This window comes from Cokeromyces recurvatus (assembly GCF_025118155.1).
Source record: "Cokeromyces recurvatus strain NRRL 2243 chromosome Unknown BX663scaffold_12, whole genome shotgun sequence".
In the NCBI taxonomy this organism is placed as follows: domain Eukaryota; kingdom Fungi; phylum Mucoromycota; class Mucoromycetes; order Mucorales; family Mucoraceae; genus Cokeromyces; species Cokeromyces recurvatus.
Window position 1 is genome coordinate 615,655 of NW_026251398.1, and position 23,991 is coordinate 639,645.

Here is a 23,991-nt window from a genome sequence, read left to right on the forward strand (position 1 = left end):
TTAGGCAGGCCAGTGGCATTAAATAATGATATCTGTAATTTAGAACTCATTATTGAATATAGTTGTTGAGGGCGTCAGTTTCGTTGTCAAATTCCATAGTGAAGTCGTCGTTAGCTGTTTCAGGTTCATTCCTTTGAGTGGTTACTTCAAATTCGGACGATGTTAGATTTTTTTTGGACGAATTAAAATTAATTTTCAGATAGTTTGTTTACCTTTTTTGGATGAGTAAAAAAGGAAATTCAGATACAAATGCAAAAATGGGACAAAGACAAAGGAGAAATTAAATAGAGACAGAACGTTAGATGAGATTCAGAAAAAAAAAATGCTATTTTTTTTTTTTTTCGTAAAGACTTCTTACCTGCAGGTATCTTTAAGCTAGCACTTCACTGGAGTGAGATGTGGCAACCACATTGGAGGTGGCGCTTTGTCGTCGAAAGACATTCGGTCGACCATCATCGTTCCAATTGGATTCCGCGATAGTAAACATGTTTTTAGATGCCATAACATCGCGATTCCAAAAGATATTGCATTGTTTTACAGATTAATACCTGATGGACCTTGCAGTTGGCATGTTTTAGATTCTCCAGCAATTTATCGAAACAGTTGTTGCAAGTCTATGAAAGAAATAGTATATTATCAATTTCTGTGTAATTCGTACATGTGTGTATCTCAACCTTCGACGTATTCTATTCATCTATGTCCAGAAGCAACAACTCTCCGAGTTTTTCACGCCTCTTTAGCTGTGCGCACAACTTGTCTGTCACACTGTACCTTAGCCCTTTAAACTTTACGTGAGATTTATTCTTACGATCACCTTCATAAAATTTCTCTTTATGATTTTTTTTTTAATTATTATTCGATCTACTTTCCTTCAGCAACACAGCCTTGAAATTTAACAGTCAAGGAGCACAAGCGGAGATAATAACAAAGTAAGCCGTCTTGCTTCTTTAATTGCAAAAATAAATAGACTATAGAATTAAACAACAACAACAACAAAAAGAAAAAGGTGAAAGGCATGATTCTCATCATATAAAACTTGTAGTAATATTTTTTTTTCAAATATGTATATGCATTTCAAAAGCGTAAGAACATTACTTTAAGAGATAATTATGCTTGTTTTACAAAAAAAAAAAAAACGTTAATCTAAGCCATCCAATAATTTCAATTTATCAAAAATACATATTTTTTTTATTATTATTAGAAAAAAAAATAATAATATTATTATATCCATAGTAACTTTTTTTTTTCTACAAAATGCATAAAGAGAAAATATGCTATTATGTTTATTACTAGTATAAATAATCCCCCTAGTCATTCATGAATTTCAACCACATAATCTGAAAAGGAAAAGCAGTCTATCACTCTCATATATTTTTTAAAATCCCGTTTCAAATTTTTTTTTCCAGAAAAAAAAAAAAAAAAAAACTATAAAAAGGGTATTTACTTATGAAACTCTTTTATACATTTATATCTCACGAAATAATAACGTGGTCTTATAGTATATATATCGTGTAGCAGTCATTAATCTGTTATTTGATTATATAAGATTACTAGATAAAAGCAGACGGTGTAAAACCTTTGGTGGAGAATTTGCAAGGAAGCACATTGACCTAAGCCGTTCAATATAAATACATATTTTATAATTTATATAAATAAAAATGAAAAAAAGAAATATGATGTTTTGTGTCCAAGTGGTAGTAGACTTTCTTATTTATGAGTATTAGTTGACACTATTGTATTAGTCTTAGACGTATATATTTGTGTTATTAAAAAGAGTTAACTGTTGTAGAAAAGATGATAAGAAAGCTTCATGGTAAAGTTAACAAAAGATATTCCTTTTATCAAATGTAACGATTTGCCCTTAACTAAATATACACAAGATGACATAATGTATACTATTACAACAGATAATATTTGTATGAATTTATTACTTTTTCCCAAATAGAATAAATATGTATAGTCTTATGTTTGTCCATTTCATAGAAGCTATTTTTGTGTAAATCTTTCTAGTAACTAACTCTTAGTTAATTGAGCACTACGAAGGAAGATAATTCACATCCTCGAACATCTTTTTATATCTATTCATAGTACTCACTTTAGAGATACTGGTGATAAATCATAAAATAGTAGTAACTTTGATAAATGACATAATAACAATTGAATTGTATTCATTTCAATGTAATTCGAAAAAAATAAAATAAAAACAAAAGAGTCTTTGTTATGTACTTATTTGAGTGCTCTCGCAATCTGCTTCTTTATTTATAATTATCTTTATTATCCTCTTATTATTATTTTGCTTGAACACCTCCTCTTTTCTGATGATGCATGAGTTAAACTTCTACTATTGAAGTCAAGCATTATTTTTAGCAATAATAGAGAATTAAAGAATATAATAAAATCTAGTCCCAACTATATTAAAGTCAAAAAAAAAAAAAAAAACAATTGTCTTTATGAAAATAAACTCTCCTCATTTAATCTATTACAGTCTGGGAAACTAGGTTGGGCCAATAAAAAATAATTGGGTCATTCAAAAATTAAATTGGGACAGAAATACACCCAAATGAAAACGAGATGCAGATGCGAAAATGGAACAGAAATGTGATTAAAGAGTAATTTAATTAAAGTAAAGACCATTGCGCACGTAGTGGCTATGAATACATTGTTTTGCCCTAGCCAGTTCTGAGTATTATTTTGTATGAAAAAAAAAAAAAAAAAAAAAAAAAAAAAAAAAAAAAAAAAAAAAAAAAAAAAACCTCTTGCAAGAAAAGAGGAAAATGTATAAAAGTAAAGAGAAACAGAGTCAGTAAAAGAAATATTTGAACTACTACTAATGTGATTGATTTAACCAATTCATCAGTTTAACGCCAGAAATGATGAGTTCAGGAGGCAGTTTGTTATGGAGGATATAGTCCATTTCGTGGAATATTCAGCATACTACTGGCTAATGAACGGACCAAATACAGGAAACTTTAGGACGGCCGTTTTTTTTTTTTTTTTTTTTTTTTTTTTTTTTTTTGAAGGGAGCCTGTTCAGGACGAAAGAAAGAGGGTCGAGGATGATGTGTGGCATTTGAAAGTGGCTATGCATGTCGAAGCAAATAATAGCATGGTCCCAAGTAAGCCTTGAGTTTGAGTGGAAGACACAATGTTGCGGCTTGCCACCGAGGAGCCAACCAAGTCACCATCGAACATATTATTATTTTGGATCAGGAATAATTGTAAGTCATGCGTCATGCTAATATTCAAAATAAAGACTGAGTCTGACTTTAACCGAGAAAAAAATGCCCTAAAAGTATAATTCAGACAGATCGACAGCTTTGTCACTTTAGAACGTTTTCCATAAATGATAGAATTTGTTGAAATTTGATACTTTATTAGTATATGATCTGTCAGAAATATTTGCAACAACATGCTCCAGCGCATTTTACCAGTCGACTGTAAAGAAGCTGATGTGGTTCTATTGCAAAAAAATAACAAACAGTACAGATGAATACAGATGCATATCTAGCGAAGACGTAGAAATTTTCCAATTGGGAGATGCTATGAAGAATGAAAACTTGGCTGATGTTTCTCTTTGCAGGCTGGATCCCAACCAACATCAGGTTTTTGCTGCTGCTTATGAGGAGGGTGATGAATCCCATCAAATCAGGCGATGCTCTACTAAAGAGTACTATACCTTAACAGGGTCTATAAGACACGCAAAGAGAGAAACAAAAAGAACGTCTTGAGAAAATATGGAGGATATACTTCTCAACATTCCTACAACCAAGACAGCTATTCTTTCAAACTATTTGCAATACATAACTTATATCCTCTCACATCTAAACAGAATACTAGCATTTAACAACTTCTCAACTGCTGAAAGTCGCTTTCACCTATACCAGGGAGTTCAAAGGGACAGACAAGAAATGGCCAATGTCCTCATTAATGGTGGAAAAAAATACAATAAGGCCAAAAGAAAGAACACAAAGAAGAAGAGGAAGAAAAGAAAGAAAAGAAAGAAGAGGAGGGACAAAGAAGTGAAAAAGAAAGACAAAAAAGTTCCCCAGCAGACAAAGTGAGTATACTAGCATCAAAGCAGAGAGACAAACACTATATTCATTAACTATTATTTCAGGAACACTAAGAAGCTTTGGAAGCCCCAACCTTTCAAATACGACAAGAGTAAATTGTCTGTTATAGCTTTCGGAAATGGCATGTTCGGAAAAGACAGTGTACATTTGAAGGGTCTCAGGGTGGGAGTGACAGGAGTTCTTGACAAACAACTCAAAATAAGACAGAAATCAGGAGAACTTTTACATGCTTCTGTAGATGAGTTCAAGACTTCAAAGGTACAACAAGATTTACCAAAACTGCTCAAAGAATAATTTATTAATACTGTAAATATAGACCTGTCATGCATGTCTTCAAACATGCTTAACTGATGCTTACATTGGGTTGCACAGTGTTCAAACTTGCCAAAGTTGCGGAATAATGTGGCAACGCGACGTTAACGCGTCAAAAAATATATTCAATATCTCAAGACAAGTGATTGGTGGTCATGGGCGTCCACGGGAGTTCACGAGAGAACAATAGGTCTTGTTTTTTTTTATATTGCCGTCTCGTACACGATTTCTCTTGTTAAAGAGATTTAGATATTTACAAGTATGCTGTATCTATTTTTTTTTTTTTTTTTCGTCTAGAAAAAATCTAACATTTTGTCTCAATTTAACTTATTCTCCTCTGTCCCATTTTTACATCTGTGTGTCTCATTTTCATTTGGGTGTCCTATTTTCGTATTTCTATCCCAATTTTCCTGCTATTGTCCTAATGCTACATCCGTATCCCAATTTAATTTTTGAATGACCCAATTATTTTTTTATTGGCCCAACCTAGTTTCCTAGACTGTAGCCATATTCAATAATACCTTTAGTCTTATGTTTTATATCCAGCTTTAAATAAGTTGGTGCAAATCAGCCAATGACATTTTGACATGAGAAATTATGGAAATAATAATAATAATTATAATAATAATAATAATTTTTTTTTGTTACTTTTGTTTTCTCCTTTTTTTTTTTCATTGTTTTCTGTCCAAGTTGTATATACATTAAGGCATTTATAAAGTTAAATGGCTCAATATACATACGACGAACAGGGATTTAATTTTTATTATTTCCTCATTTCAGTTTTATCACTGGTCCTAGTGCCAGTAACAATTCAATCTGTTCACTCCTTATTCAAATCAAAAAGTATGTATTCTGTTTCATTTCTTACTTTTTACCCTTTTTTTTTTTTCTCATCTTGTTATTAGATAAAAAGAATAAAAATATTTGTCAATGTCGCACTTGTCAAAAAGAAAGAAAGAATGCGAAAAAGGCTAAGCCCAGTGTCATCAAGAAGCTCATGACAAGTCCCAAGTAAGTTTATTTTTGACTGTGCTATTCATCTTTTTCCTTTTTTTTGTCATTTATTTATTTGTTTATTTTTTTTCAGATTTATCTTCTTACTTATTGGTTGGATTGGTGTTGTTCTTTTAACTTTACAAGTTGCTAATGCTGAAGTAAAAAATGTTACTTGGGACCCTTATGAAATTCTGGGTCTTTCGGAGGTAACAAGCTTAACAAAAATGAATATGTATACACAAGTTCTCAACTCTTTTTTTTTTTTTTTTTTTTTTTTTTAAAGGGTGCTACGGTTGCTGAAATTAAGAAAACCTATAAAAAACTATCGCTTGTTTATCATCCTGATAAAGCAAAACCTGGAGAAGAAGAAAAGAATGAAGAACGTTTTATTGATATTACCAAAGCTTATAAAGTGTATTGTGAAATTTTAAAATGCAAGAAAAAAAAAAAAGCTCGAGTAAATTAACTCTATTATTATAGATTAACTGATGAAGATACTCGTAAAAATTATGAAGAATTTGGTCATCCTGATGGTAAGCAATCCTTTACCATGGGCGTCGCTCTTCCAAAGGGCCTCGTTGAAGGTAATGGCATGCTTGTCTTGGGATTCTATGCTCTCGCTTTTGGTTTAGGTTTACCTTATTTTATTGTAATTTAATTATAGATGAAATTAAGAGAAATATGGATTATTTATAGTTTTATTCTTAATAGGCTCGATGGTGGTATAGATCGCGTCGTCTTACTAAAGACAAGATTTTGAGTAAAACAATGGGCATTTTTGTTAAGGGCTTGAAGGAAAATGATAGCTTTAAAGGTAAAAGAAGAAGATACATTATATACAGAATAATTATTAAAATAGAAACCTATTTTATATATAGAAATCATCAATGTATTATCTGGTGCTTTTGAATTCAAGGAAGGTGCTGATATGCGTCAAGGGGAAGAAAAAACATTGGATAAAATAAATGGTGCTATTGCCGAGGAATTGATAAACAGATTTGGAGAAAAGTTTAATCGTCAAAATGATGAAAATATCCCTGCTTATCGTCGTAAAGCACGCACTCTTCTTTATGCTTATCTTCTTCGTATCAATATTGTATCAAAAGCAGAAGCTAGTAAGCAGCTCATAAAAGATCAACAGTTCATTGTAGAAAAGTCACTTCATCTTCTTCAAGGCCTTTTACAAATTTCTACTGTCAAACAATGGTTAAGCGTTACTTGTCTTATTATGGAATTACAACAACATATCTTACAGGCTACTTATTTCTGTGAATCTAATTTAATGCAATTACCTCACATCACAAATACACTTGTAAATCGTTATAATCATCGCCATCCTAAGAACAAGATGAATACAGTACAACAATTATATGCTATGTCTGAGAATGAGCGTAAAGAATTTTTGAAGCCTCTTTCTAATAATGATGAATATCTTGATGTTATGGAAGTTGTTCATCGTATTCCTCAATTGAGTGTTAAAAAGGCTGCTTTTAAAGTAATTGGTGATAAAATCATTACTACAGGTGCCATCATTACTTTTATTTTGAAACTGAAGAATGGTCAGGTGAGTGAAGTTGAAGTAGAGAATAAAGAAAAAGAAACGGATGTAGTAGTCAAAGAAGAAGAAGATGAAGAAGATGAAGAAGATGAAGAAGATGAAGCTATTATCCTTTCCCCTGAAGAAGAAGAAAAGAAGAAGAAGAAGAAAGATAAAAAGGTACTTCCTTTAGCTCATACACCTTACTATCCTGGTGAAAAGAAGCCTTGTTGGTGGATCTTCTTGGGTGATCCCAAAGTAAATCGAATCTTAGTTCCTCATAAAAAGGTGACTGACATCGTTGATGAAGAGACAATCAAGATCGCCTTCCCTGGTCCTCCTAAGCCTGGTGTCTATACATTCTCTCTTTTTGTTAAATCAGATACCTATGTCGGTACAGATATTCTTCAAGATATTAAATTAAACGTACATGATCCTTCTGATCTTCCTGAAGAGGAAGAAGTGGATGATACTATTTCTGAGCCTGAAGAAGATTCTATTGCTGGACAAATGAAGTTGATGAGAGAACAAGGTCTTGCTCAAGCTTTGGCTGGTGGTAGTAAAGATAAGAAGAAGGATGATTCTGACTCTGACTCTGACTCTGACTCCGATTCTTCTTCTTCTAATGAGGATGAAGATGAAGATGATGATGCTAACTATGTTACTGAATCTGATGAAGAATAATAACAATAATAATACTAATATGTATATGTATACATATATGCATACAAAAATCAAACTTCCATTATATAAACAAATAAATAGTCACTTTATTAGTTCTTTTCTTTTTTTTGTGGAGTTGCGCCAGCACGAAATAATGCGATTGGAGTAGGTGTAGCACCAGGACGTTTTAGGATAGATCGAGGTGTTTTAAAAGAAGGCGACCCACTATTATAAGTACTTCTTAATGCCTCCCCAAAGCCTGATTGAATCCTTGGTGTGAATCCTTGAGTACTTTTCCTTAATAAATGTTGTGCAGCAGGTGACATTAAACCAGCCCTTGATTATTATTATTTAGATTAGATACAGAAACATTGTATTATTATATACACATATATGGATTCCTTTATTATTACCCTACTCTTGGTGTCCCTTGTATTCTTCGTTGTTGTCTTTCTATTGTCTTTTTCCTATACGCTTTAGAAGCTTTTTCAGATAATTTCATACCTAATTGTTCTCTTTTTGATATTTTTGGTAAAGAGAACTGAGGTTCTGGAGTGTCTGAACCATTTGAGATCAATAAGGGAGTCCCCTCAATTGAACCCCAAGTCATTTGTGGTGTTCCTATACGTGATGGACTTAATGTAGGTGTGGCATCAACAAGATTATATCCTCTAATATTAGGTGTTGAATCGTCTGCTTCTGTTGATGATAGACCATTCCATTGCTTCCAAGGTGTAAGCGACCCATCTTTATTAGCTATATCTGATGGTGCTACTGTTTTATGTGTTGGTAAGGATGTATCATTTATCATAATATGGGTATTTTTATATTCAATCGATTTAGGCTGTCCTCTTCCTTCATTAGGATTCACCCAAGACTCACTTTTCCCTTCTGGGTAATACATGAGGGCATTTCTTGTTTTATATTTCCAACCCAATGGTGCCTTTTCGTTTGTTTCAATAGCTAATGTTCCTTTCTCACCATTGGTTATTCGTAAAGATTCGCGATCAAAGAACCATTTGTTCTTTTCTTTCACTTTTAAATTTGCTTTTTCTAATAAATCTGCAAACGATGCATTATCTTCACTGTTAACAAGAACAATTAATAAAAGGAAGAAAGAAAGAAAAAAAAAAATTCCAACTCTTTTTTTTTTTTTTTTTTTTTTTAGAGGAGAGATAAAACCATCACCTGGTATAAAGAGATTGAAACTGATCTAGAGATAAATTAAGATTGACTCTCTTTTCGATATCTGGCTCATCTTCGAAATAGTAGTTGACACTTTGATTTGAATCTCGTGGTTGAGCTAATAATACAAATGTAATTATTAAAAATAACTTGCAAATCTTTTTTTTTTTTTTTTTTTCTTTTTACATTTTTTTAATGTGGTAGCATTATGTAATGCTCTTCCTGCTTCCTGTAATTCAGCTAATGAACCGTTTTTTTGTACTTCCCAGTATTTCTGCTCAGCTTTCATTTTTGCTAAATTGGGAAAGAAATCCCGTTCGATGATAAGGCTAATGGCTTCGGTATAAGTATCTTCATCTAATACAACTGGTGTAGTCATGGTTAAAAAAAATAAAATAAAATAAAATAAAATAAAATAAAATAAAATAAAAAATAAAAAATAAAAAAAAACAAAGTAATATGGAAGCAATAGTGTTAAATTAAATTCAAATCACGTGACTGACCGTACACTAATGATGTGTGATGAAGAAAACATTGACTAACAAGCAGTATGCCTCTCACTTCACTTAAATAAAAAAAAAATGAATTATAAAATATTTTTTTTTCCTTTAGAGCAGAAGTAAAAATGATAAAGATATATTGCTATTAACTATGACTTTATTTTTATTTCATGTACAAGAGAAAGATTAAATTTGACAAGTTTAAGGTAGTACAACATACTTGATTATTGATTGATTAAAGTGAATAGTGGTGTATGAATACATGACACATATATCAAATGTAAATATACCTAAAATATCCTTTTTTTTTTCTCTACTTTTTTTTTTCCTTTTTTCCCCTTTTTTATCTATTATATTTATACATATTTTTTTTTTTGAAACTTCTTCCTTTACAAATATATACATATATTTATACATATATATAAATATATGTAAGCCTTTTTTTTTTTGTGTGTGTGTGTATATGTATATTTATTAAACATGACATCTGTTGCCCCTACCACTCAATGTGACTTTACTTCTTCTGTTAATAAGGAGTATAAAAAATCTCATATACATAAAAAGAAAACAGGAGCCAAAAGGATAAGATCCCTAAAAGTTAGACAGCAATTATTAGAGTATTGTAACTTTTCTCCTAACAAGATTCAGCCACGTTCATCAGCGAAGAGAACAGTCATCACTACTATTGAAAACAAACAAGAAGCCGATGAAGAAAACACTACAAGTCAATATGTCTTAACAGAAACTCAAGCTAGTAACATCTTGATTGATTTAGCAAATAGTCAGCAACAGAAGAAGGTAATAAAACTAAACAATATGAGATATGCATGTTCTATGTTTATATATTTGTGTGTGTGTGTGTAGAAATCAAAAAAAAAAAGATTAGTTTTTGATAACGGAACGTTGATGTCGTTGTGTTACAAATATTAAGGAGTAAAAAAGATGGGGGAGAAGGGAAGGATCAATAAATTATCTTTGAAAGTCAGAATAATAACTAATATTTCATGATACAGACAATGACAGTAGTGTCTGAAAAAGACAAACAAAAGGTAAATAGAGCATTATTAAATAAAGAAAAAGAAAAGACTAATATATGTAAATATGTACTTATAAATATTTATAGGAAAAAGAAGTAATAGAAAAGAAAAAAGGTAAGAAAAAGGGAAAAAAAAAACTATCAACTATACTTACATTGCATATAAAAGAGGTCAACTTTAGAAAGCCGGCAAGAATGATTGCAATCCCTAAAAGATCTATTAAAAAGCCCTCTTCTTCAAATATTCATGATCCTCTTGGCCTTCTTTTAGCAGCAGCAGAAGCTATTCATAATGAGGATAAACTGACTAAGAATAGTAAAATATAGAAACCATGTATATGTGTTTCATGTTTATATTAAATAGAGTCTTCGTATAGTAATAACTGTAAACAATCAACAAGAAAGAAAGAGAAGACATAATGATATAGATCCTCTTAAGACTGATGATAATAACACAAAGCATCCCGTTAATAAGAAACGTCAAAAAAGAACAGCATCTAACGTCAAAAATAATAGCAAAACAAAGGTAAATATTGCTTTTATCTATCTTATTTGCTTGGATATGTTTGTTTATTTGTTTTGTTTTGTTTTTTTTCAAAACATGTATAGCCAGCTAAAAAAGAAAATAACAAGGACGCCACTACAAAGCAACAAAATCAATCCATAGTATGTTTACTACAGATATATATCGATAGCTATTTACTAATAAACACTATAATATATATAGGAATATAGTCTTAAGATAAAGCGAAATGCTTTACATGCATATATATCATACATGATATATAATAGTAGTATAGCACAAAATAATACACCAAATATAAACAGTCATAAGGTAAGCATAAGTACATGAATGTATTCATATACTAACCTATTCTATATATATACTTCAAGTAAAACAGTAGTAGCAACATCAATAACCACGAGTTTTATCCTCTCTCCTCCCCCTCCAACTTTTCCCTACCATTATGACTATAATTCTTCTCCTCTATTATGGTTTTCACTATGACTACCATCATCATCGCAGTAGTACCAGAAGCGAGAGTCGCAGTAGTAGTAGTAGTAGACATTCTTCCTTCATAAAACGAAAAAAAAACGAAACAAAACAAAAAAACAAAAACAACAACTGGGCCACTCCTTTAGCAGAAAAGGAAAAAGAACCAACTTTTCTTATAAAAGAAGTATCTACGGTAGAATAATTACAATTATTTAATTGACAAATTTCCTTCAATTTGGAACCGAATCTTAAATATATTTGTTAGCTGACAGTTTTCCTTTCAACTTTAAATATATTTGTTAATAAATTAAGTTTTCATACTTGTATATACATTGATTCATAATAAACAGTGGGTAGAGTAAACAAAAGAAAAAAGGAAAAAAAAAAAAAAAAAAAAAAAAAAAAGAAATTAAAAAGTTTATACTTCCTATACACTTACTTCTAAAGGTATTATCAAGATAATATGAATGAATATTATGTTCAACTTGAACTTTCAATACTTTTGGCTCGGTAAATGTTAACAAGGGAACACAATGTGTCTATAGTAACTATGTATTTATTAATAGGACTCATAGTAAGCGGCAATCTGTACTTTGTTTTGAATAGAACTAAGAATATGAAAAGCCTTGAAGAGAAACAAAGATGAATGCAGATATATTACAAAACGCTGCTCTATAGAATTCTTTTTGATAGGGGAATAATGTCTAATATTTAAAAAAAAGTATGCTTAGTTTTATATTGTTACTCTAGGAATAAATCCATTATGTAGAGGATCGATAATAGCTGTCAAACAGGATTTAAGTTTTTTTTTTTTTTTTTTTTTTTTTTTTTTTTTTTTTCATGAAGCTTGTTAATTATTTTTGATACAATAAAAATAAACGTGTTTAGGCAGATATATAATGTTTATTTTTTGTTTTTACAAAAAAATAAAATAATGAATCTTTCTTAAAGAGAAAAAAGAAATAAAACTTGAAGCTTTAAATTTACTCTTCATCAGATTCTTCAGCAAGAGTCATGGCAATACGATCCAAATCTCTTTGACCATCTTGAGTAATCTTACGGCCACTATTAAATAGTTATATACATTAGTTAAAGTAAAATAAAATACTACGGTCAATCTTACCCCTTCTTATCCTTTTCCAAGACACCAATCTTTTCCAAAGATTGGAGAACCTTACGGTTGACGGAACCAGAAGCATTGACGTGGTGAGAGGGACGAGAACCACGGTTGACAGTACCACCGTGAACCTTGTTCAAAGCACCAACACCAACAGACTTACGGATGTAGATGTGACGAGCAACAGAGGCTATTTAAAAGGGGCATTAATATACTTTATCTATTATACAAACAAATGATAATACGTTACCAGCACGAATGTAATACCAGTCAGGGTCATAAGGAGCAAGTTCCTTGAAAGTACCAGTCTTGACAAGGTCAACCCACTTAGGGACTTCGAGCTTACCAGTACGCTTGAGATAGGCAGCATAGGCCTTGATGAAGGCTATAAATAAATGTGAGTATTAATATACTTGACTTTATACATCAGTATTTTTTTTTTAAGAAAAAAAAAGACATGAGCCAAGCCACAATTCCCCTCATTGATGAATTATTCAATTCTTTCTACAACAATTCCAAAATGTGTCTACTAGTTACTTTGTATTATACTTTTTGTTTTGTATTATCCATGTAAAAAATATGTTTTCTTTCCTTGAAATTCGATACATGTACAAATTTCACATTTAAGATTTTTTTTTTTTTTTTTTGTAAAAAAAAAAAATGGATGAAAATTATGGCTTTTGACTCATCGTCTTTCTTTTCTTTAAAGTTCTAATATTTTGAAGATATCGTACCATGAGGGTTAACGTCCTTAACAGTGATACCAGCCATAGTTATATAAGTTAATGCACTGAATTCGAGAAGCAAAAAAAAGAGAAGGCTTTCAAAAAAAAACTTTGGTTCTCTGACTTTTTCAAAAATTCAAAAAAAATTTTCCCTCACCCTAAGCGGTCGCTGCATTCGAATCACGTCACTTTTTGTAGTCACAAAGTTTTTTTAATTGCCGTTTTTTTTTTTTTTTTTTTTTTTTGTTATAATCTTTGTGAGCGCATAGTACCTAAATGATACTGGATTGCCCAGATCAGTTCAACAAAATAAGAATAAAAAAAAAAAAAAAAATAAAAATAAAAATCTCCCTTTTAAGAGACACAAGATAAAAAGGAAAGAGATGAAGAGAATGTATAGTATTCTCAGTTCAGATAGAAATCCTTTTTGTAAGCTTATTAAAAGGAAACTTTGAGATTAGTATTCTATTTTTTTTTCTTTAGATAAGGTGAAATGATAAATATTAAGATGACCTCTTTGTATAATTATATATAATAATTAATTCTAGCTACTATTTTTTTTTTTTTTTTTACAGCTAGTCTCAATTTTATTCGAATACGCTGTAATAAAGCAAATATGTATATAAATATATATCACAAGTACAGAATACTATTTGAAGGCATTATTATGCAAAGTATATAATGCTAAGATAAAAAAACACTTTCAGGGACAAGCGTAGAGAATAAATTACTATTGTAAGAGAGAAACAGGAGCTTATTAAACGTTACCCAAATAAAAAGATAGGAGGTGAATACTACTGATCATATACTGGAGAGCAAATGTCCTTATATGCTAAACTATACAACAAATCAGTATGACTATTGATAGAGAAACATAATCGAAGGAACTTGGTATTTTTTTTTTTTTTTTTTTTTGAATGCTTCTTTTATAATTATCAATAAAAAAAACACTATAAAACAATTAAATGTAATATTATTTACTAGATTTGATGGCATTTAGTATTGACTGATTAAGTCTATTCCTATCACTACTTTTCTCGTATATTTCCAAAATATAAACAAGTCATTTCTTTTAGGCAGCATCAATACTCGCTGCTTGATATACATATAAATATATATATATATATATTCATATATTTGTCCACTTGATGTAGTTGATTTGAAAATTAATAAGGAGACAACTGATTTACATATGCAAAAAAAAAAGGAATCAATCACTCAGCCACTTGTATATCATGAATTATTCGTTTTAATATCATAACAGAAATATTAAAGAAATACTAATCGTTTTATATAATCTGTTACAGAAGGAATTGTATATTAAGCAATAGAATTTGCTTTTTTTACAGACAAGATAGCAATAATTATACGGCTCTTTTTATTTCTTATTTGTTTTCATGATAAAGTACTGAGATCATCAAATTGATTCTAACTTGGAATAAACTCGTGTTATTTATATAATAGATAAATAGAACAAAATAATTGAATTAGAGGCATAAGAAAGGATTTAATTTTGCAAAAGAATGCTATTTATCTTGTAAGATGGTTTAATTCGCAAAAGTATATACAAAATAGAATCTATTGCATACATCTATAAAATAGGATAAATACTTCTTTTACTTAAAGCATATAAATAGTAACAGAATAATCATTCTAATTTGACGTAAAGATAAATGCATCTCTTATTCATATATACCGATTGGATGTATTATGTAATATAGGAAAAATAAATTGACCGATCCAATAACAGCGAGAAGAAAGCTAACTCAAATTTATTTTATTTTAATAGAATTCATTCTGTTTCTTTTTCTGCTTCTTCTTTTTTTTGTTCACACATACTTCAAAGTAACTTATTTTTTCTATTGTGTAAATTTTGAAAAGATATTTTTATATATACGCCTCCTTTTCAAATACATACATTTTACTCCCTTTTAATTTATCAAGTTAACTTTTTTTTTCCCTGTATATAAAACCTTATATAATATACACATTTGTGTTAATGGTTACTCTAATAGACTAAAAAAAAAAAAAAAAATCGACTTGTGAGTGTAGGCATATTCTATTTTTTGAGCCCTCTTTTTATATATACAAATATATCTTTATACATATCATTATTGCAATCATTAAACTTTATTTATTTATACGAAAAATAATAAAAAAAAAAAAAAAATGCCATCAACAACGAGATTAAGTCATCGACATCAGTCTTCTAATCTATCTTTCTCTTCGGCATCTTCATCTTCATCTTCTACTAGACCAGCATTACCACAAATTTTATCTAATTCTGCTACAAATGCGGTTAACTTTACGAGAAGTGCTGCTCCTACATCACGACGAGTACGATCACATTGGTTTACACATTTTGTATTGAACTGGCGTCGAAGTTCAAGATCATCTAAACTATGGATGGGATTTTCCATGACTTTTGTTATTATACAAATTATTACAAGTATTATTGTTCTTTTGATCTCTTGGGAAATGTATTGTGATAAACCTCTACGTGTCTTTGTTACTGTATATATTCTTCGTCAAATATTAATAACACCTATTCATATTTATCAACATTTAGCACCTCGTCGCAGGCCGACAAGCTCAATGATTTCCCCTCGTTCTAGTGCTCGAACTGAACTGAGTGAAGCTTATGCTCTTAATGAACGAAATATTATAAATAATGATCGACCCGTATCTTTTCCACCTCCAGTTAGGCCGACAAGTACAAATCGGTATCATCAGGCATTTGCTACGCCTCATCAACAACTTCATTTACCTTCTCAGTATCCAACTTCTTCTTTATCTTCTGCACAGATTACGCAGGAAGATATCATTAGAGCATGGATAGATAGGTAATAGCAGAAGAATTATATATATACATATACATATATATATATATATATACACTTTACTATAAAGAATTTTCCTATTAATGATCATGTTGGTAACATATATATATATATATATATATAGAGCTAAATCAGCTCTAGATTTATTTGCAGTTTTATGGTTTATTATTGGCAATTACATGTTATTCTCTTCGACTACATGTTCAGATACAGCAAAACCTCTTTATTATCTATCATTAGGATTAATTGCATACGGATATCTTATTTTATCAGTTCCTATCTTCTTATGCACCTCAGTTATCTTTTGTTTACCATGTGTATTAGGTATTCTTTCTTTCTTCCTTAATCAACATAGATTCAAATGATTTATATATATATATATATATATATATATATATATATTATATACATATATTCTTATTACTATTAGTGGGTATGAGGTTACTTCATGTTGATGATGGTGTCTATATGGGAGGCGCAACAAATGAAGAAATAGCAATGATACCCGTTTACCAATTTAAATCTACTAGTAATAATAATACATCTGAGACAGCTAATCAAATCAAACTGCTTTATCCCAATAATAACTCAAAGTTAAATGATTCAACTACAGTATATACAACTGGATCTACATTAAATGAAAATGATACTATAATTGATCTTAATGATATTAAACAAAAAGAAGAAGAAAAGAAGGGACAAAAATCAATACAAAAGAAGCTAGGACGATTGGATAAATTATGGCTTTACTTGGGCTTAATAGACTCACCTCCTACTGATATAAACGAGGAATATGAAATATTAGAGATTCCTGATGTCCAAGATCAATTATGTGTTATTTGCTTATCAAACTATGAAGATAATGATATTTTATGCAAATTATGGTAAACTTGGAAGAAAGTAAATGATATTTTTTTTTAATCAACCTTATATATTTATATATAAATATATAATAGGTGTGGACATCATTTTCATAAGGCTTGTGTTCATGAATGGCTTGCTTTAAACTTTAGATGTCCTATGTGTAAACAGGATTCAAGAGGAAAGGATATTATGATTGACGTTTAATATGTAAGACTTATATTACATAATATGATATTTATTATTGTATATTATTTATTATATACCACTATGTATATGTGCATGTGCATATGCATGTGTACGTGTACATGTACGTGTACGTATATGTATATGTGTACGTGTACGTGTATGTATATGTATATGTATATGTATATGTATATGTATATGTATATGTATATGTATATGTATATGTATATGTATATATATACGCACGCACACACACACACATACATATACATATTCTTATTTTATTCTACTTTAAATAATGTATACAATGTCTCAATATCCATGCCATACCTTTCAAAACACTACTGCTGCAATATTATCTACTAAAATAAAATTTATCACATGAAAATCAAATAGGGTCGTAGTGTTAATAGTCAAGACGTGTTGTGGAATGTTAATTCTCAAAAAAAAAAAAATAAAGCTTATTTAAAGACCAAAGGAAGGTTATCTTCTTTGCTTATTTTGACATGAACGTTAGATTGTTTATATCAATTTTAATAGCGTCTCCTAGAATTCATATAATTCACTGAATTGATCATCAAACAAAATTTTATACTCATGCCTTTCAAATATAGAAGATTTTATTTAAAGATGCTCAAATTTATTCATTAATGACTATATACACGCAAAGTACTATGCTAAATTTACGTTAAACAATTCCAATTGATTTCACTTTTACCATGTTCTATCAAGTACTCGTTTGCTTTCTTAAAATGTTTACATTCAAAGAAGCCTTTATGAGCAGAAAGTGGCGAAGGATGGACACCTTTTAGAATAAGATGTTTCTATTATCATCAAGTAGATTAAAAATCATTACGTAAAAAAAAAAAAATCATTTTCTTGTATTAAAACTTACATTTTTATTAATCTTGGCACCCTTTTTTTGTGCATGTGATCCCCATAGAATAAACACTAAGTTTGTCTTTCTTTCATTTAAATAATTGATAATGGCATCTGTAAAATGTATAGAAATAAATAAATATAACCATGTATTTTTTTTTTCAAACATGTATCTTCAATAGTTTATTTTACCTGTAAACTGCTCCCAACCTTGATTTGCATGACTTCCTGCCTTATGTGCTTCAACACTTAGACTGGTATTTAACAGTAAAACGCCTTGTTTAGCCCAATTCTCCAAGAAACTAGGAACAAAGAGTGAATATAGAGTTGACTTTGTTCATCTATTTATTTTACCCGTGATCTGGAATGTTGAAATCAGGATAATCATTCTTTATTGCTTTGTAAATATTGACTAGAGAAGGTGGCACTTTAACGCCTTTAACAACAGAGAAGCAAAGACCATGTGCCTGATTATAATTGTGATATGGATCTAATCATGACTTTTAAATATCAAAAGTTGACATCCGACTTTAAATTTTTATCTTACCTTGACCCAAAATCACTACTTCAACTTTTGAAGGTGGTGTGTAATTAGACCAACTATAAATTTGATGCGCTTAAAAACATAAAAATTATTATTTGGGTTACTATGTGTATATGAATGTCAAATAAAATAAAATAAAATAAAAAGACTTACAGGGAGGAAATACAACTTTTTTAGCCGCCAATTCTGCATTTAAAAATCGTTTCAACTATTCATACATCACATGTAATAAAAGATCAAAATTGATGAACGAAAAAAAAAAAAAAAAAAAAAATACCTTTAGAAAGTAAGGCTTAACAAGCTCAGGCGACAATACTTTCAACCACTCATAATTCATAGTTTTAATTTCAAGATCTAACAATTCTAGGGTTTCTTCATTAACATTTTTAAACAATGCTTTTGGATCTTTAGGTTTAGTATTAGGTACATCAACATCATTAGCATCATTCTCGGTTGATTTTTTAGTGGTATTTGTTGCTGCAGGTACAGGCTTAAACATAGAAAGAAGCGTTACTTGCTTTTTACTAGACGTCTTTTCTAGGTTATCTTCAGTTTTTCTTTTATTGCTACCTTTATTCATTTTATTTTAAAAAAATAATAATAAAAAAAAAGGGGAAAGAAGAAACGCGACTTGAAAAATAAATATTCATTTTTTTTTTTTTTTTACATTGCGCTAATAATAGTAGTGACTGAAGCCTTATACATTATTATTAAAACAATAACATGAAGGCATTTTATTTTATTTTATTATATTTATGAATGTGTTGTATTTCTAGTGTCTTTATCAGCACGTCCACGCTTTCGTGATGTAGCTTCTTCTCTTTCTTTTCTATAAGGTGTAGTTCTCTATAAATTAAAAATAGAGTATTAGTGACTGAAAAAAATAAAAATAATAAAATAAAATAAAATGGCTATTATATTTATTTTCTTTTTACCTCTACTACTGATGTGCCATCCTTGAAACGTGTCTTAAATAATACATTAGCATTATTAAACATACCATCTTTCAAAGACACAACTAAAAATTGTGATCCTTTAAATCTTGTACGTAACAATGAACCAATGTTTTGGGTATGTGACAAGTCAAGTGCAGCATCTACTTCATCAAGAATATACATGGGCGCTGGTTTGAATTGAAGTAGGGATAAAATCAAAGATAATGCAATTAATGATCTAGTAAATTATATAAGTTAGGTACAGTACATTTCAAGTAAATAGAGTTTGCTTGTTGGTTTTTTTTCTTTTCCCTTTTTACCTTTGCCCACCACTTAATTCTGTTAAGCTTTGCTTCCATACACCTCCAAGACATACTTTAACTTCTAGACCATCTGCTATTGACTTTCCTTCTGGTGCTTGTAGTTTACATGTATTTCCTTCTAATAAATCACCAAAGATTTCTGCAAAGTCTTTATTAACTTTACGATATGTCTTTTCAAGAGCTTCCATTTTATAATTTTCTAATGTTTGAATGGTATCTTCAATCTTCTGTTTATCTTTTTGAACTGTAGCTAGCATTTCTTTTAAAGCTGCCTCTTTCTTTTCCACACTAAGATTATCAAAAATAGATGAATTACATTCTATATATAAATAGATGAATTATGATAATTATAACTTACTTATCAATCATATTCATAACTCGTACATTAATCTTTTTACGTAATGAATCATGATTAACGCTTAATTGTTCGAGTTGTTTTCTTATATCAGCTAAACTAATATTTGTATAATCATACGCTGAACCAGCTTGACCAAATAATCTAAATTGAAGGTGATAAGTACATATTTATAAAAATAAAAACCATGCATTTTTATATCTTGTTTTACTGTTTTTCATCAGCTATCCATTCATATTGACTTTCTAATTCTTGTATTGTCTGTTCAGAGTGTTGTCTTTCTTTAATAAATCTTTCATTGTCATGTGTCAATTTCTGTATTCTTAAATTTAATTCAACAAGTTCATTGGATTTACGATCATGAATAGTACATAAATCATTAAATTCCTCGTTATGTGCATTCAAAATTCTATTTTCGCTTTCAAGTTCCTCTTTAGCGACAATTTCATCGGTCTGAATCTTCTCTATTTCCTCTTTCATAGCAGCTATAGATGCTTTATATTCAGCAATAGATTCATGTACCTTTTTCATCTCATTATCACATGCCACAATATCGGTCTCAATTTGTTCTATTTCAAGTTCAAATGTTTGTACTGCTCGTTGCATGTCTTTTAACTTGATGGCACTTTTCTTTAATTGACTCTTTAGTTTTTCTACTCGTTCAGTCATCTGATCTATTTTGGTGTCTTTGTTATTGTTAAATTCTGCCATTTCATTTTCAATACGCTTGCAATCTTCAAGTGCCTTTTCTTTTGCAATTATCGATTGTTGCATAATTTCCTCTTGTTGAGCAATTTGTGACTTTATTGCTTCAACCCGCATAGCCAACTATTAAAAAAAAAAAGGGGAAAGAGAGGGAGAGAGATAGAAGCAGTAATATGTTAGCCTGTTATTTATATCGCTACTACTATATACCTTACCTGAGTGTGTGTACTCTTACTCATACGTTGTTCAAGTAATTTCAATTCATGTGTTTGAAGATCTAAACATTGCTTATATTTGTTGTATTGTGTAATAGATTGTTGACAAGCTTCTATCTCTCTATCTAAATCCTCTAACAGTTGAGAATGGTGTTTTATCTCTGCGTGTATTTCATTTAATTCTTGTATCTTTACTAAAATACCCGCTGAATTGGGTTTAGATCCACCTGATAAAGTGCCATGAGGGTCATAGATATCACCATCTAATGTGACTGATTTGATACGTAAATGCTTATTAAATGTCACTTCCTTAGCTGTCTTGGCATCTTCACAAATAAACGTACTACCAAAGATCCATTCCATTGCTTCATATACCTCTTCATCAAATCCAATTAAACTTAATGCAAGGTGAACTTTTCCTGGAGCAATCTTCTCAGCAATAGATATTTTTTTTTCTGATACTTTTTGTCCTTGGATTTTATTTAATGGAATAAGTGTCCATCGACGTTTAAGTTTCCCATGATCTAAGATTTGTGCACCCACTTTTTCATTCTCGACAACTACATTATAAAGTCTACCACCAGCACAAATTTCAAGGGCAGTAGATGCATCATAATGGTCTTTATCAAGCGTAATTAATTCTGCAACTAGACCTTTTACTTGAGATTTATCAAAATTTGGTGAAGGTGATGTATATTCAAAATTAAGATTAGATAGTTTTCGAGATAAGGATTCTTGCTTTTCATATAAATCGTTTAACATATCTTGTTCTTCTCTCTTTCTACGTAGAAGATGATGTTCAGTTTCTGGATCCCAATTCAATGCACTCAATTTTTGCTAGTGTAAAATTATGAATGTTATTTATGTTGATTTACCCTACAGATCCCTATTATGGATAGTATTTATCATTTACCTCAGTTTCACTCATTTCTATTTTCTTTTTTTCTAATGCAGCAAGTGATCCTTGACTTTCTGCAAGCGCTTTAGCAGCTTGAGGTTCCTTTTCAGCAAGCTCCTTATGTAAATGTTTCATCTTTAAAGAAGCTTGTTCTTCAGCAGTAGATGCTTGATTAGCAGCATTTTTTGATTGTTGTAGTTGTTCCATATAGCCATTTTCATGGCCTTCTTCAGCTGAAATACCAGTTGTTAATGTTTGAATTAATTCATCTGTGCTCTTCATTTCTTTTGATTTTTCATCATATTTTTTTTTGTAAAGCTCGTATTCATCCTTGATTCTTCCATATGCCTCCCTTTTCTCATTTAAGCTTTCCTCCAGCTGGTTGAATTAGAAGGATATCAGTAACTATTTACGCATATCTGTTTTCTTTAAAAAAAAATCGTGTTCTAATTTTACCTCCCCTTTTTGAGTTGCTAACAATGATAACGTCTTTTGCTCATCTGTTGTAGAAGATTCTAATAATACTTTCTTTGCATTTAATCGAACGGACTGAGTAGAGCATTCTTTTATTTTCTTTTCCAAGGATTTGATCTTATTCCCACTCTCAGAATTCTCTTTCATCTTTGCAGAGATGGCCATTTTCTGTTCCTCAATTAATTTTATTTCGTTCCCTAAGACTTGAGCATTTTCTTTTAATTCATTAATTTTATGAGTCCTTGCATCATTGTCTGCTCCTGATTTATTCAATCTATCTTCATGTTTTTTATATTCATATGAAATTACGAGACGATTCAAACGCTCCATTTCAACTTCTGTCTTTTGGAAATCCAAATAGACTCTCTTTTCTGCACGAAGTCTGTCTAGTTTCGGTATAATATCTTCTAATAACAATGTATTAATTTCTTCTACTTTGCGTTCCTTTTTAGCCATCGTAGCCAATGCTTTATTTTTACGATCTTCAAACATCTTTGTGCCTGCAGCTTCTTCAACCATACTCAAGATCTCCGTTGGCTTCATATTGAGTACTTTAGTAATTCGACCTTGCATAATTAGAAAATGAGGATTGTTAATATTTAATTGAACTGACTGAAAAAGGTTTTGTACTGTTTGTTGTTGCGCATTATGACCATTAACAATATATTTTGTTCTTCCACCCATAAGCACCTATTTTATGAACTCGTTTAGAATGTTACAAAAAAGAACGAAAGAAAACTTATCAAGAGAAAAGTGCTTTTAATACCTGTCGAGTTACCGTAATTTGTTTGTATGCTTCAAATCCAACAGGGCTACGATCTCTATCCTCATTATTAAATACAACCGTTACTGATGCTTTTGTTACGCCTGCTTGCCCACGTTTATAGATCAGATCTTGTAAATTACTTGCTCGTACCTTAAAAAAAAAAAAAAAAAAAAAAGTAAATCAATATAAAATGTTTTGTACAGGAATTTAAAGTTTTAAAATCACCACTCTCTCTTTTTCTCTTTTTTGTTATTATTGTCATTATTCATTTTCTATACATGTATATTTTTTTTTACTTTACTTGTGAAAGGTTAGTAATACCAAGTACAAAACAAATGGCATCTAAAATGTTTGATTTGCCAGTACCATTGAGACCCGTAATGGCATTGAATTCAGGATCCCAACCTGTAATATGAGTTCTTGAAACATATGACTTAAAGCCTTCGATAAGTAATTCTTCAAGATACATTTCTCTATTTTTTTTTTTTTTCTTAAAAAAAAAATCAAATTGACTAAATAAGGATAAAGTGATGAATTTATTTTATTCACTTGAGAACAAAATTCAGACAGTTTGGTCGCGGTCACGTATTTTTTTTTCGTGTCTTAAAACGCCGCCAATGTTGTCAAAAGCAGCAGCAGCAGCAGTGACATGTTTGATCACAATGAAAAAAAAAAAAAAATGGGAGGGAGTAGGGAAAGGCTAATAGGGATAGCGCATATCTTTAACTTTGGACGTAATTTTAATAAAAAGAAATGGTCACAAACAAACAATAGTATTTTTTTCTGGGCTTATTGTTAAAAAAAATTAAACTTTATATTCAATAAAAAAAAACAAAGAAGTGTATACAAAAGTTTAAATTGCAAAAAAAA

The 23,991-nt window shown here is 30.2% G+C and overlaps 10 protein-coding genes across 10 annotated transcripts; 5 read left to right on the forward strand and 5 right to left on the reverse strand.

Annotated features, from left to right (window-relative positions):
* Positions 1–3,000: 3,000 nt before the first annotated feature.
* BX663DRAFT_418973 (uncharacterized protein) lies at positions 3,001–3,177 on the reverse strand (the record flags this gene model as incomplete). Its single annotated transcript, XM_051522381.1, has 1 exon — positions 3,001–3,177. A coding segment is annotated over one exon (177 nt), but the record flags the coding sequence as incomplete, so codon positions are not given.
* A 201-nt stretch (positions 3,178–3,378) lies between these two features.
* Positions 3,379–3,929, forward strand: BX663DRAFT_509388 (uncharacterized protein; the record flags this gene model as incomplete). Its single annotated transcript, XM_051527611.1, has 3 exons — positions 3,379–3,479; positions 3,508–3,626; positions 3,729–3,929. Coding segments are annotated over exons 1-3 (391 nt in total), but the record flags the coding sequence as incomplete, so codon positions are not given.
* A 265-nt stretch (positions 3,930–4,194) lies between these two features.
* Positions 4,195–4,577, forward strand: BX663DRAFT_509397 (uncharacterized protein; the record flags this gene model as incomplete). The annotated part of the gene is made up of 1 exon (XM_051527612.1): positions 4,195–4,577. A coding segment is annotated over one exon (172 nt), but the record flags the coding sequence as incomplete, so codon positions are not given.
* Positions 4,578–5,045: 468 nt separating this feature from the next.
* BX663DRAFT_472747 (Sec63 Brl domain-containing protein) lies at positions 5,046–7,680 on the forward strand. Its single transcript, XM_051524181.1, has 7 exons — positions 5,046–5,227; positions 5,290–5,395; positions 5,472–5,586; positions 5,664–5,794; positions 5,861–6,029; positions 6,092–6,194; positions 6,259–7,680. The coding sequence occupies exons 1-7, from the start codon at positions 5,107–5,109 to the stop codon at positions 7,599–7,601; spliced, it is 2,088 nt and encodes a 695-aa protein (XP_051383039.1). The 5' UTR covers positions 5,046–5,106; the 3' UTR covers positions 7,602–7,680.
* On the reverse strand, positions 7,681–9,156 carry BX663DRAFT_509404 (nuclear protein Es2-domain-containing protein). The gene is made up of 4 exons (XM_051527613.1): positions 8,952–9,156; positions 8,769–8,883; positions 7,994–8,665; positions 7,681–7,916 (listed from the first exon to the last, which is right to left on the reverse strand). The coding sequence occupies exons 1-4, from the start codon at positions 9,142–9,144 to the stop codon at positions 7,691–7,693; spliced, it is 1,206 nt and encodes a 401-aa protein (XP_051383040.1). The 5' UTR covers positions 9,145–9,156; the 3' UTR covers positions 7,681–7,690.
* Positions 9,157–9,635: 479 nt separating this feature from the next.
* BX663DRAFT_509411 (uncharacterized protein) lies at positions 9,636–11,651 on the forward strand. The gene is made up of 7 exons (XM_051527614.1): positions 9,636–10,063; positions 10,279–10,314; positions 10,389–10,416; positions 10,471–10,617; positions 10,679–10,827; positions 10,911–10,967; positions 11,029–11,651. Exons 1-7 carry the CDS (start codon positions 9,746–9,748, stop codon positions 11,152–11,154), a joined length of 861 nt encoding a protein of 286 aa, XP_051383041.1. The 5' UTR covers positions 9,636–9,745; the 3' UTR covers positions 11,155–11,651.
* A 626-nt stretch (positions 11,652–12,277) lies between these two features.
* BX663DRAFT_509415 (40S ribosomal protein S19-A) lies at positions 12,278–13,249 on the reverse strand. Its single transcript, XM_051527615.1, has 4 exons — positions 13,150–13,249; positions 12,666–12,800; positions 12,422–12,605; positions 12,278–12,363 (listed from the first exon to the last, which is right to left on the reverse strand). Exons 1-4 carry the CDS (start codon positions 13,184–13,186, stop codon positions 12,282–12,284), a joined length of 438 nt encoding a protein of 145 aa, XP_051383042.1. The 5' UTR covers positions 13,187–13,249; the 3' UTR covers positions 12,278–12,281.
* Positions 13,250–14,950: 1,701 nt separating this feature from the next.
* Positions 14,951–16,959, forward strand: BX663DRAFT_509416 (uncharacterized protein). The gene is made up of 4 exons (XM_051527616.1): positions 14,951–15,983; positions 16,105–16,304; positions 16,411–16,880; positions 16,937–16,959. Exons 1-3 carry the CDS (start codon positions 15,310–15,312, stop codon positions 16,866–16,868), a joined length of 1,332 nt encoding a protein of 443 aa, XP_051383043.1. The 5' UTR covers positions 14,951–15,309; the 3' UTR covers positions 16,869–16,880; positions 16,937–16,959.
* A 666-nt stretch (positions 16,960–17,625) lies between these two features.
* BX663DRAFT_454416 (uracil-DNA glycosylase-like protein) lies at positions 17,626–19,069 on the reverse strand. Its single transcript, XM_051523817.1, has 7 exons — positions 18,728–19,069; positions 18,604–18,658; positions 18,454–18,522; positions 18,261–18,396; positions 18,099–18,208; positions 17,923–18,020; positions 17,626–17,851 (listed from the first exon to the last, which is right to left on the reverse strand). Exons 1-7 carry the CDS (start codon positions 19,028–19,030, stop codon positions 17,711–17,713), a joined length of 912 nt encoding a protein of 303 aa, XP_051383044.1. The 5' UTR covers positions 19,031–19,069; the 3' UTR covers positions 17,626–17,710.
* Positions 19,070–19,203: 134 nt separating this feature from the next.
* Positions 19,204–23,590, reverse strand: BX663DRAFT_434418 (uncharacterized protein; the record flags this gene model as incomplete). Its single annotated transcript, XM_051523065.1, has 10 exons — positions 19,204–19,296; positions 19,386–19,623; positions 19,706–19,996; positions 20,067–20,207; positions 20,275–20,891; positions 20,984–21,820; positions 21,897–22,259; positions 22,338–23,045; positions 23,122–23,271; positions 23,423–23,590. The coding sequence occupies 10 exons, from the start codon at positions 23,588–23,590 to the stop codon at positions 19,204–19,206; spliced, it is 3,606 nt and encodes a 1,201-aa protein (XP_051383045.1).
* Between the last annotated feature and the right edge of the window lie 401 nt (positions 23,591–23,991).

Excerpts from the sequence above, each read along its gene's own strand:
- BX663DRAFT_472747 (XM_051524181.1), top strand. The coding sequence starts at position 5,107 with ATGGCTCAATATACATACGACGAACAGGGATTTAATTTTTATTATTTC. Across the intron at positions 5,228-5,289 it reads CTCCTTATTCAAATCAAAAA|ATAAAAAGAATAAAAATATT; the intron begins GTATGTATTCTG and ends TCTTGTTATTAG. Across the intron at positions 5,795-5,860 it reads ATTACCAAAGCTTATAAAGT|ATTAACTGATGAAGATACTC; the intron begins GTATTGTGAAAT and ends CTATTATTATAG.
- BX663DRAFT_509404 (XM_051527613.1), bottom strand. The coding sequence starts at position 9,144 with ATGACTACACCAGTTGTATTAGATGAAGATACTTATACCGAAGCCATT. Across the intron at positions 8,666-8,768 it reads TTTCAATCTCTTTATACCAG|TGAAGATAATGCATCGTTTG; the intron begins GTGATGGTTTTA and ends TCTTGTTAACAG. Across the intron at positions 7,917-7,993 it reads CAAGGGACACCAAGAGTAGG|GGCTGGTTTAATGTCACCTG; the intron begins GTAATAATAAAG and ends ATAATAATCAAG.
- BX663DRAFT_509411 (XM_051527614.1), top strand. The coding sequence starts at position 9,746 with ATGACATCTGTTGCCCCTACCACTCAATGTGACTTTACTTCTTCTGTT. Across the intron at positions 10,417-10,470 it reads AGTAATAGAAAAGAAAAAAG|AGGTCAACTTTAGAAAGCCG; the intron begins GTAAGAAAAAGG and ends TGCATATAAAAG. Across the intron at positions 10,968-11,028 it reads AGCAACAAAATCAATCCATA|GAATATAGTCTTAAGATAAA; the intron begins GTATGTTTACTA and ends TAATATATATAG.
- BX663DRAFT_509415 (XM_051527615.1), bottom strand. The coding sequence starts at position 13,186 with ATGGCTGGTATCACTGTTAAGGACGTTAACCCTCATG. Across the intron at positions 12,801-13,149 it reads TAAGGACGTTAACCCTCATG|CCTTCATCAAGGCCTATGCT; the intron begins GTACGATATCTT and ends ATTTATTTATAG. Across the intron at positions 12,606-12,665 it reads CTGGTATTACATTCGTGCTG|CCTCTGTTGCTCGTCACATC; the intron begins GTAACGTATTAT and ends CCTTTTAAATAG.
- BX663DRAFT_509416 (XM_051527616.1), top strand. The coding sequence starts at position 15,310 with ATGCCATCAACAACGAGATTAAGTCATCGACATCAGTCTTCTAATCTA. Across the intron at positions 15,984-16,104 it reads ATTAGAGCATGGATAGATAG|AGCTAAATCAGCTCTAGATT; the intron begins GTAATAGCAGAA and ends ATATATATATAG. Across the intron at positions 16,305-16,410 it reads TTGTTTACCATGTGTATTAG|TGGGTATGAGGTTACTTCAT; the intron begins GTATTCTTTCTT and ends TATTACTATTAG.
- BX663DRAFT_454416 (XM_051523817.1), bottom strand. The coding sequence starts at position 19,030 with ATGAATAAAGGTAGCAATAAAAGAAAAACTGAAGATAACCTAGAAAAG. Across the intron at positions 18,021-18,098 it reads AGGTTGGGAGCAGTTTACAG|ATGCCATTATCAATTATTTA; the intron begins GTAAAATAAACT and ends TACATTTTACAG. Across the intron at positions 17,852-17,922 it reads GTGCCAAGATTAATAAAAAT|AAACATCTTATTCTAAAAGG; the intron begins GTAAGTTTTAAT and ends TGATGATAATAG.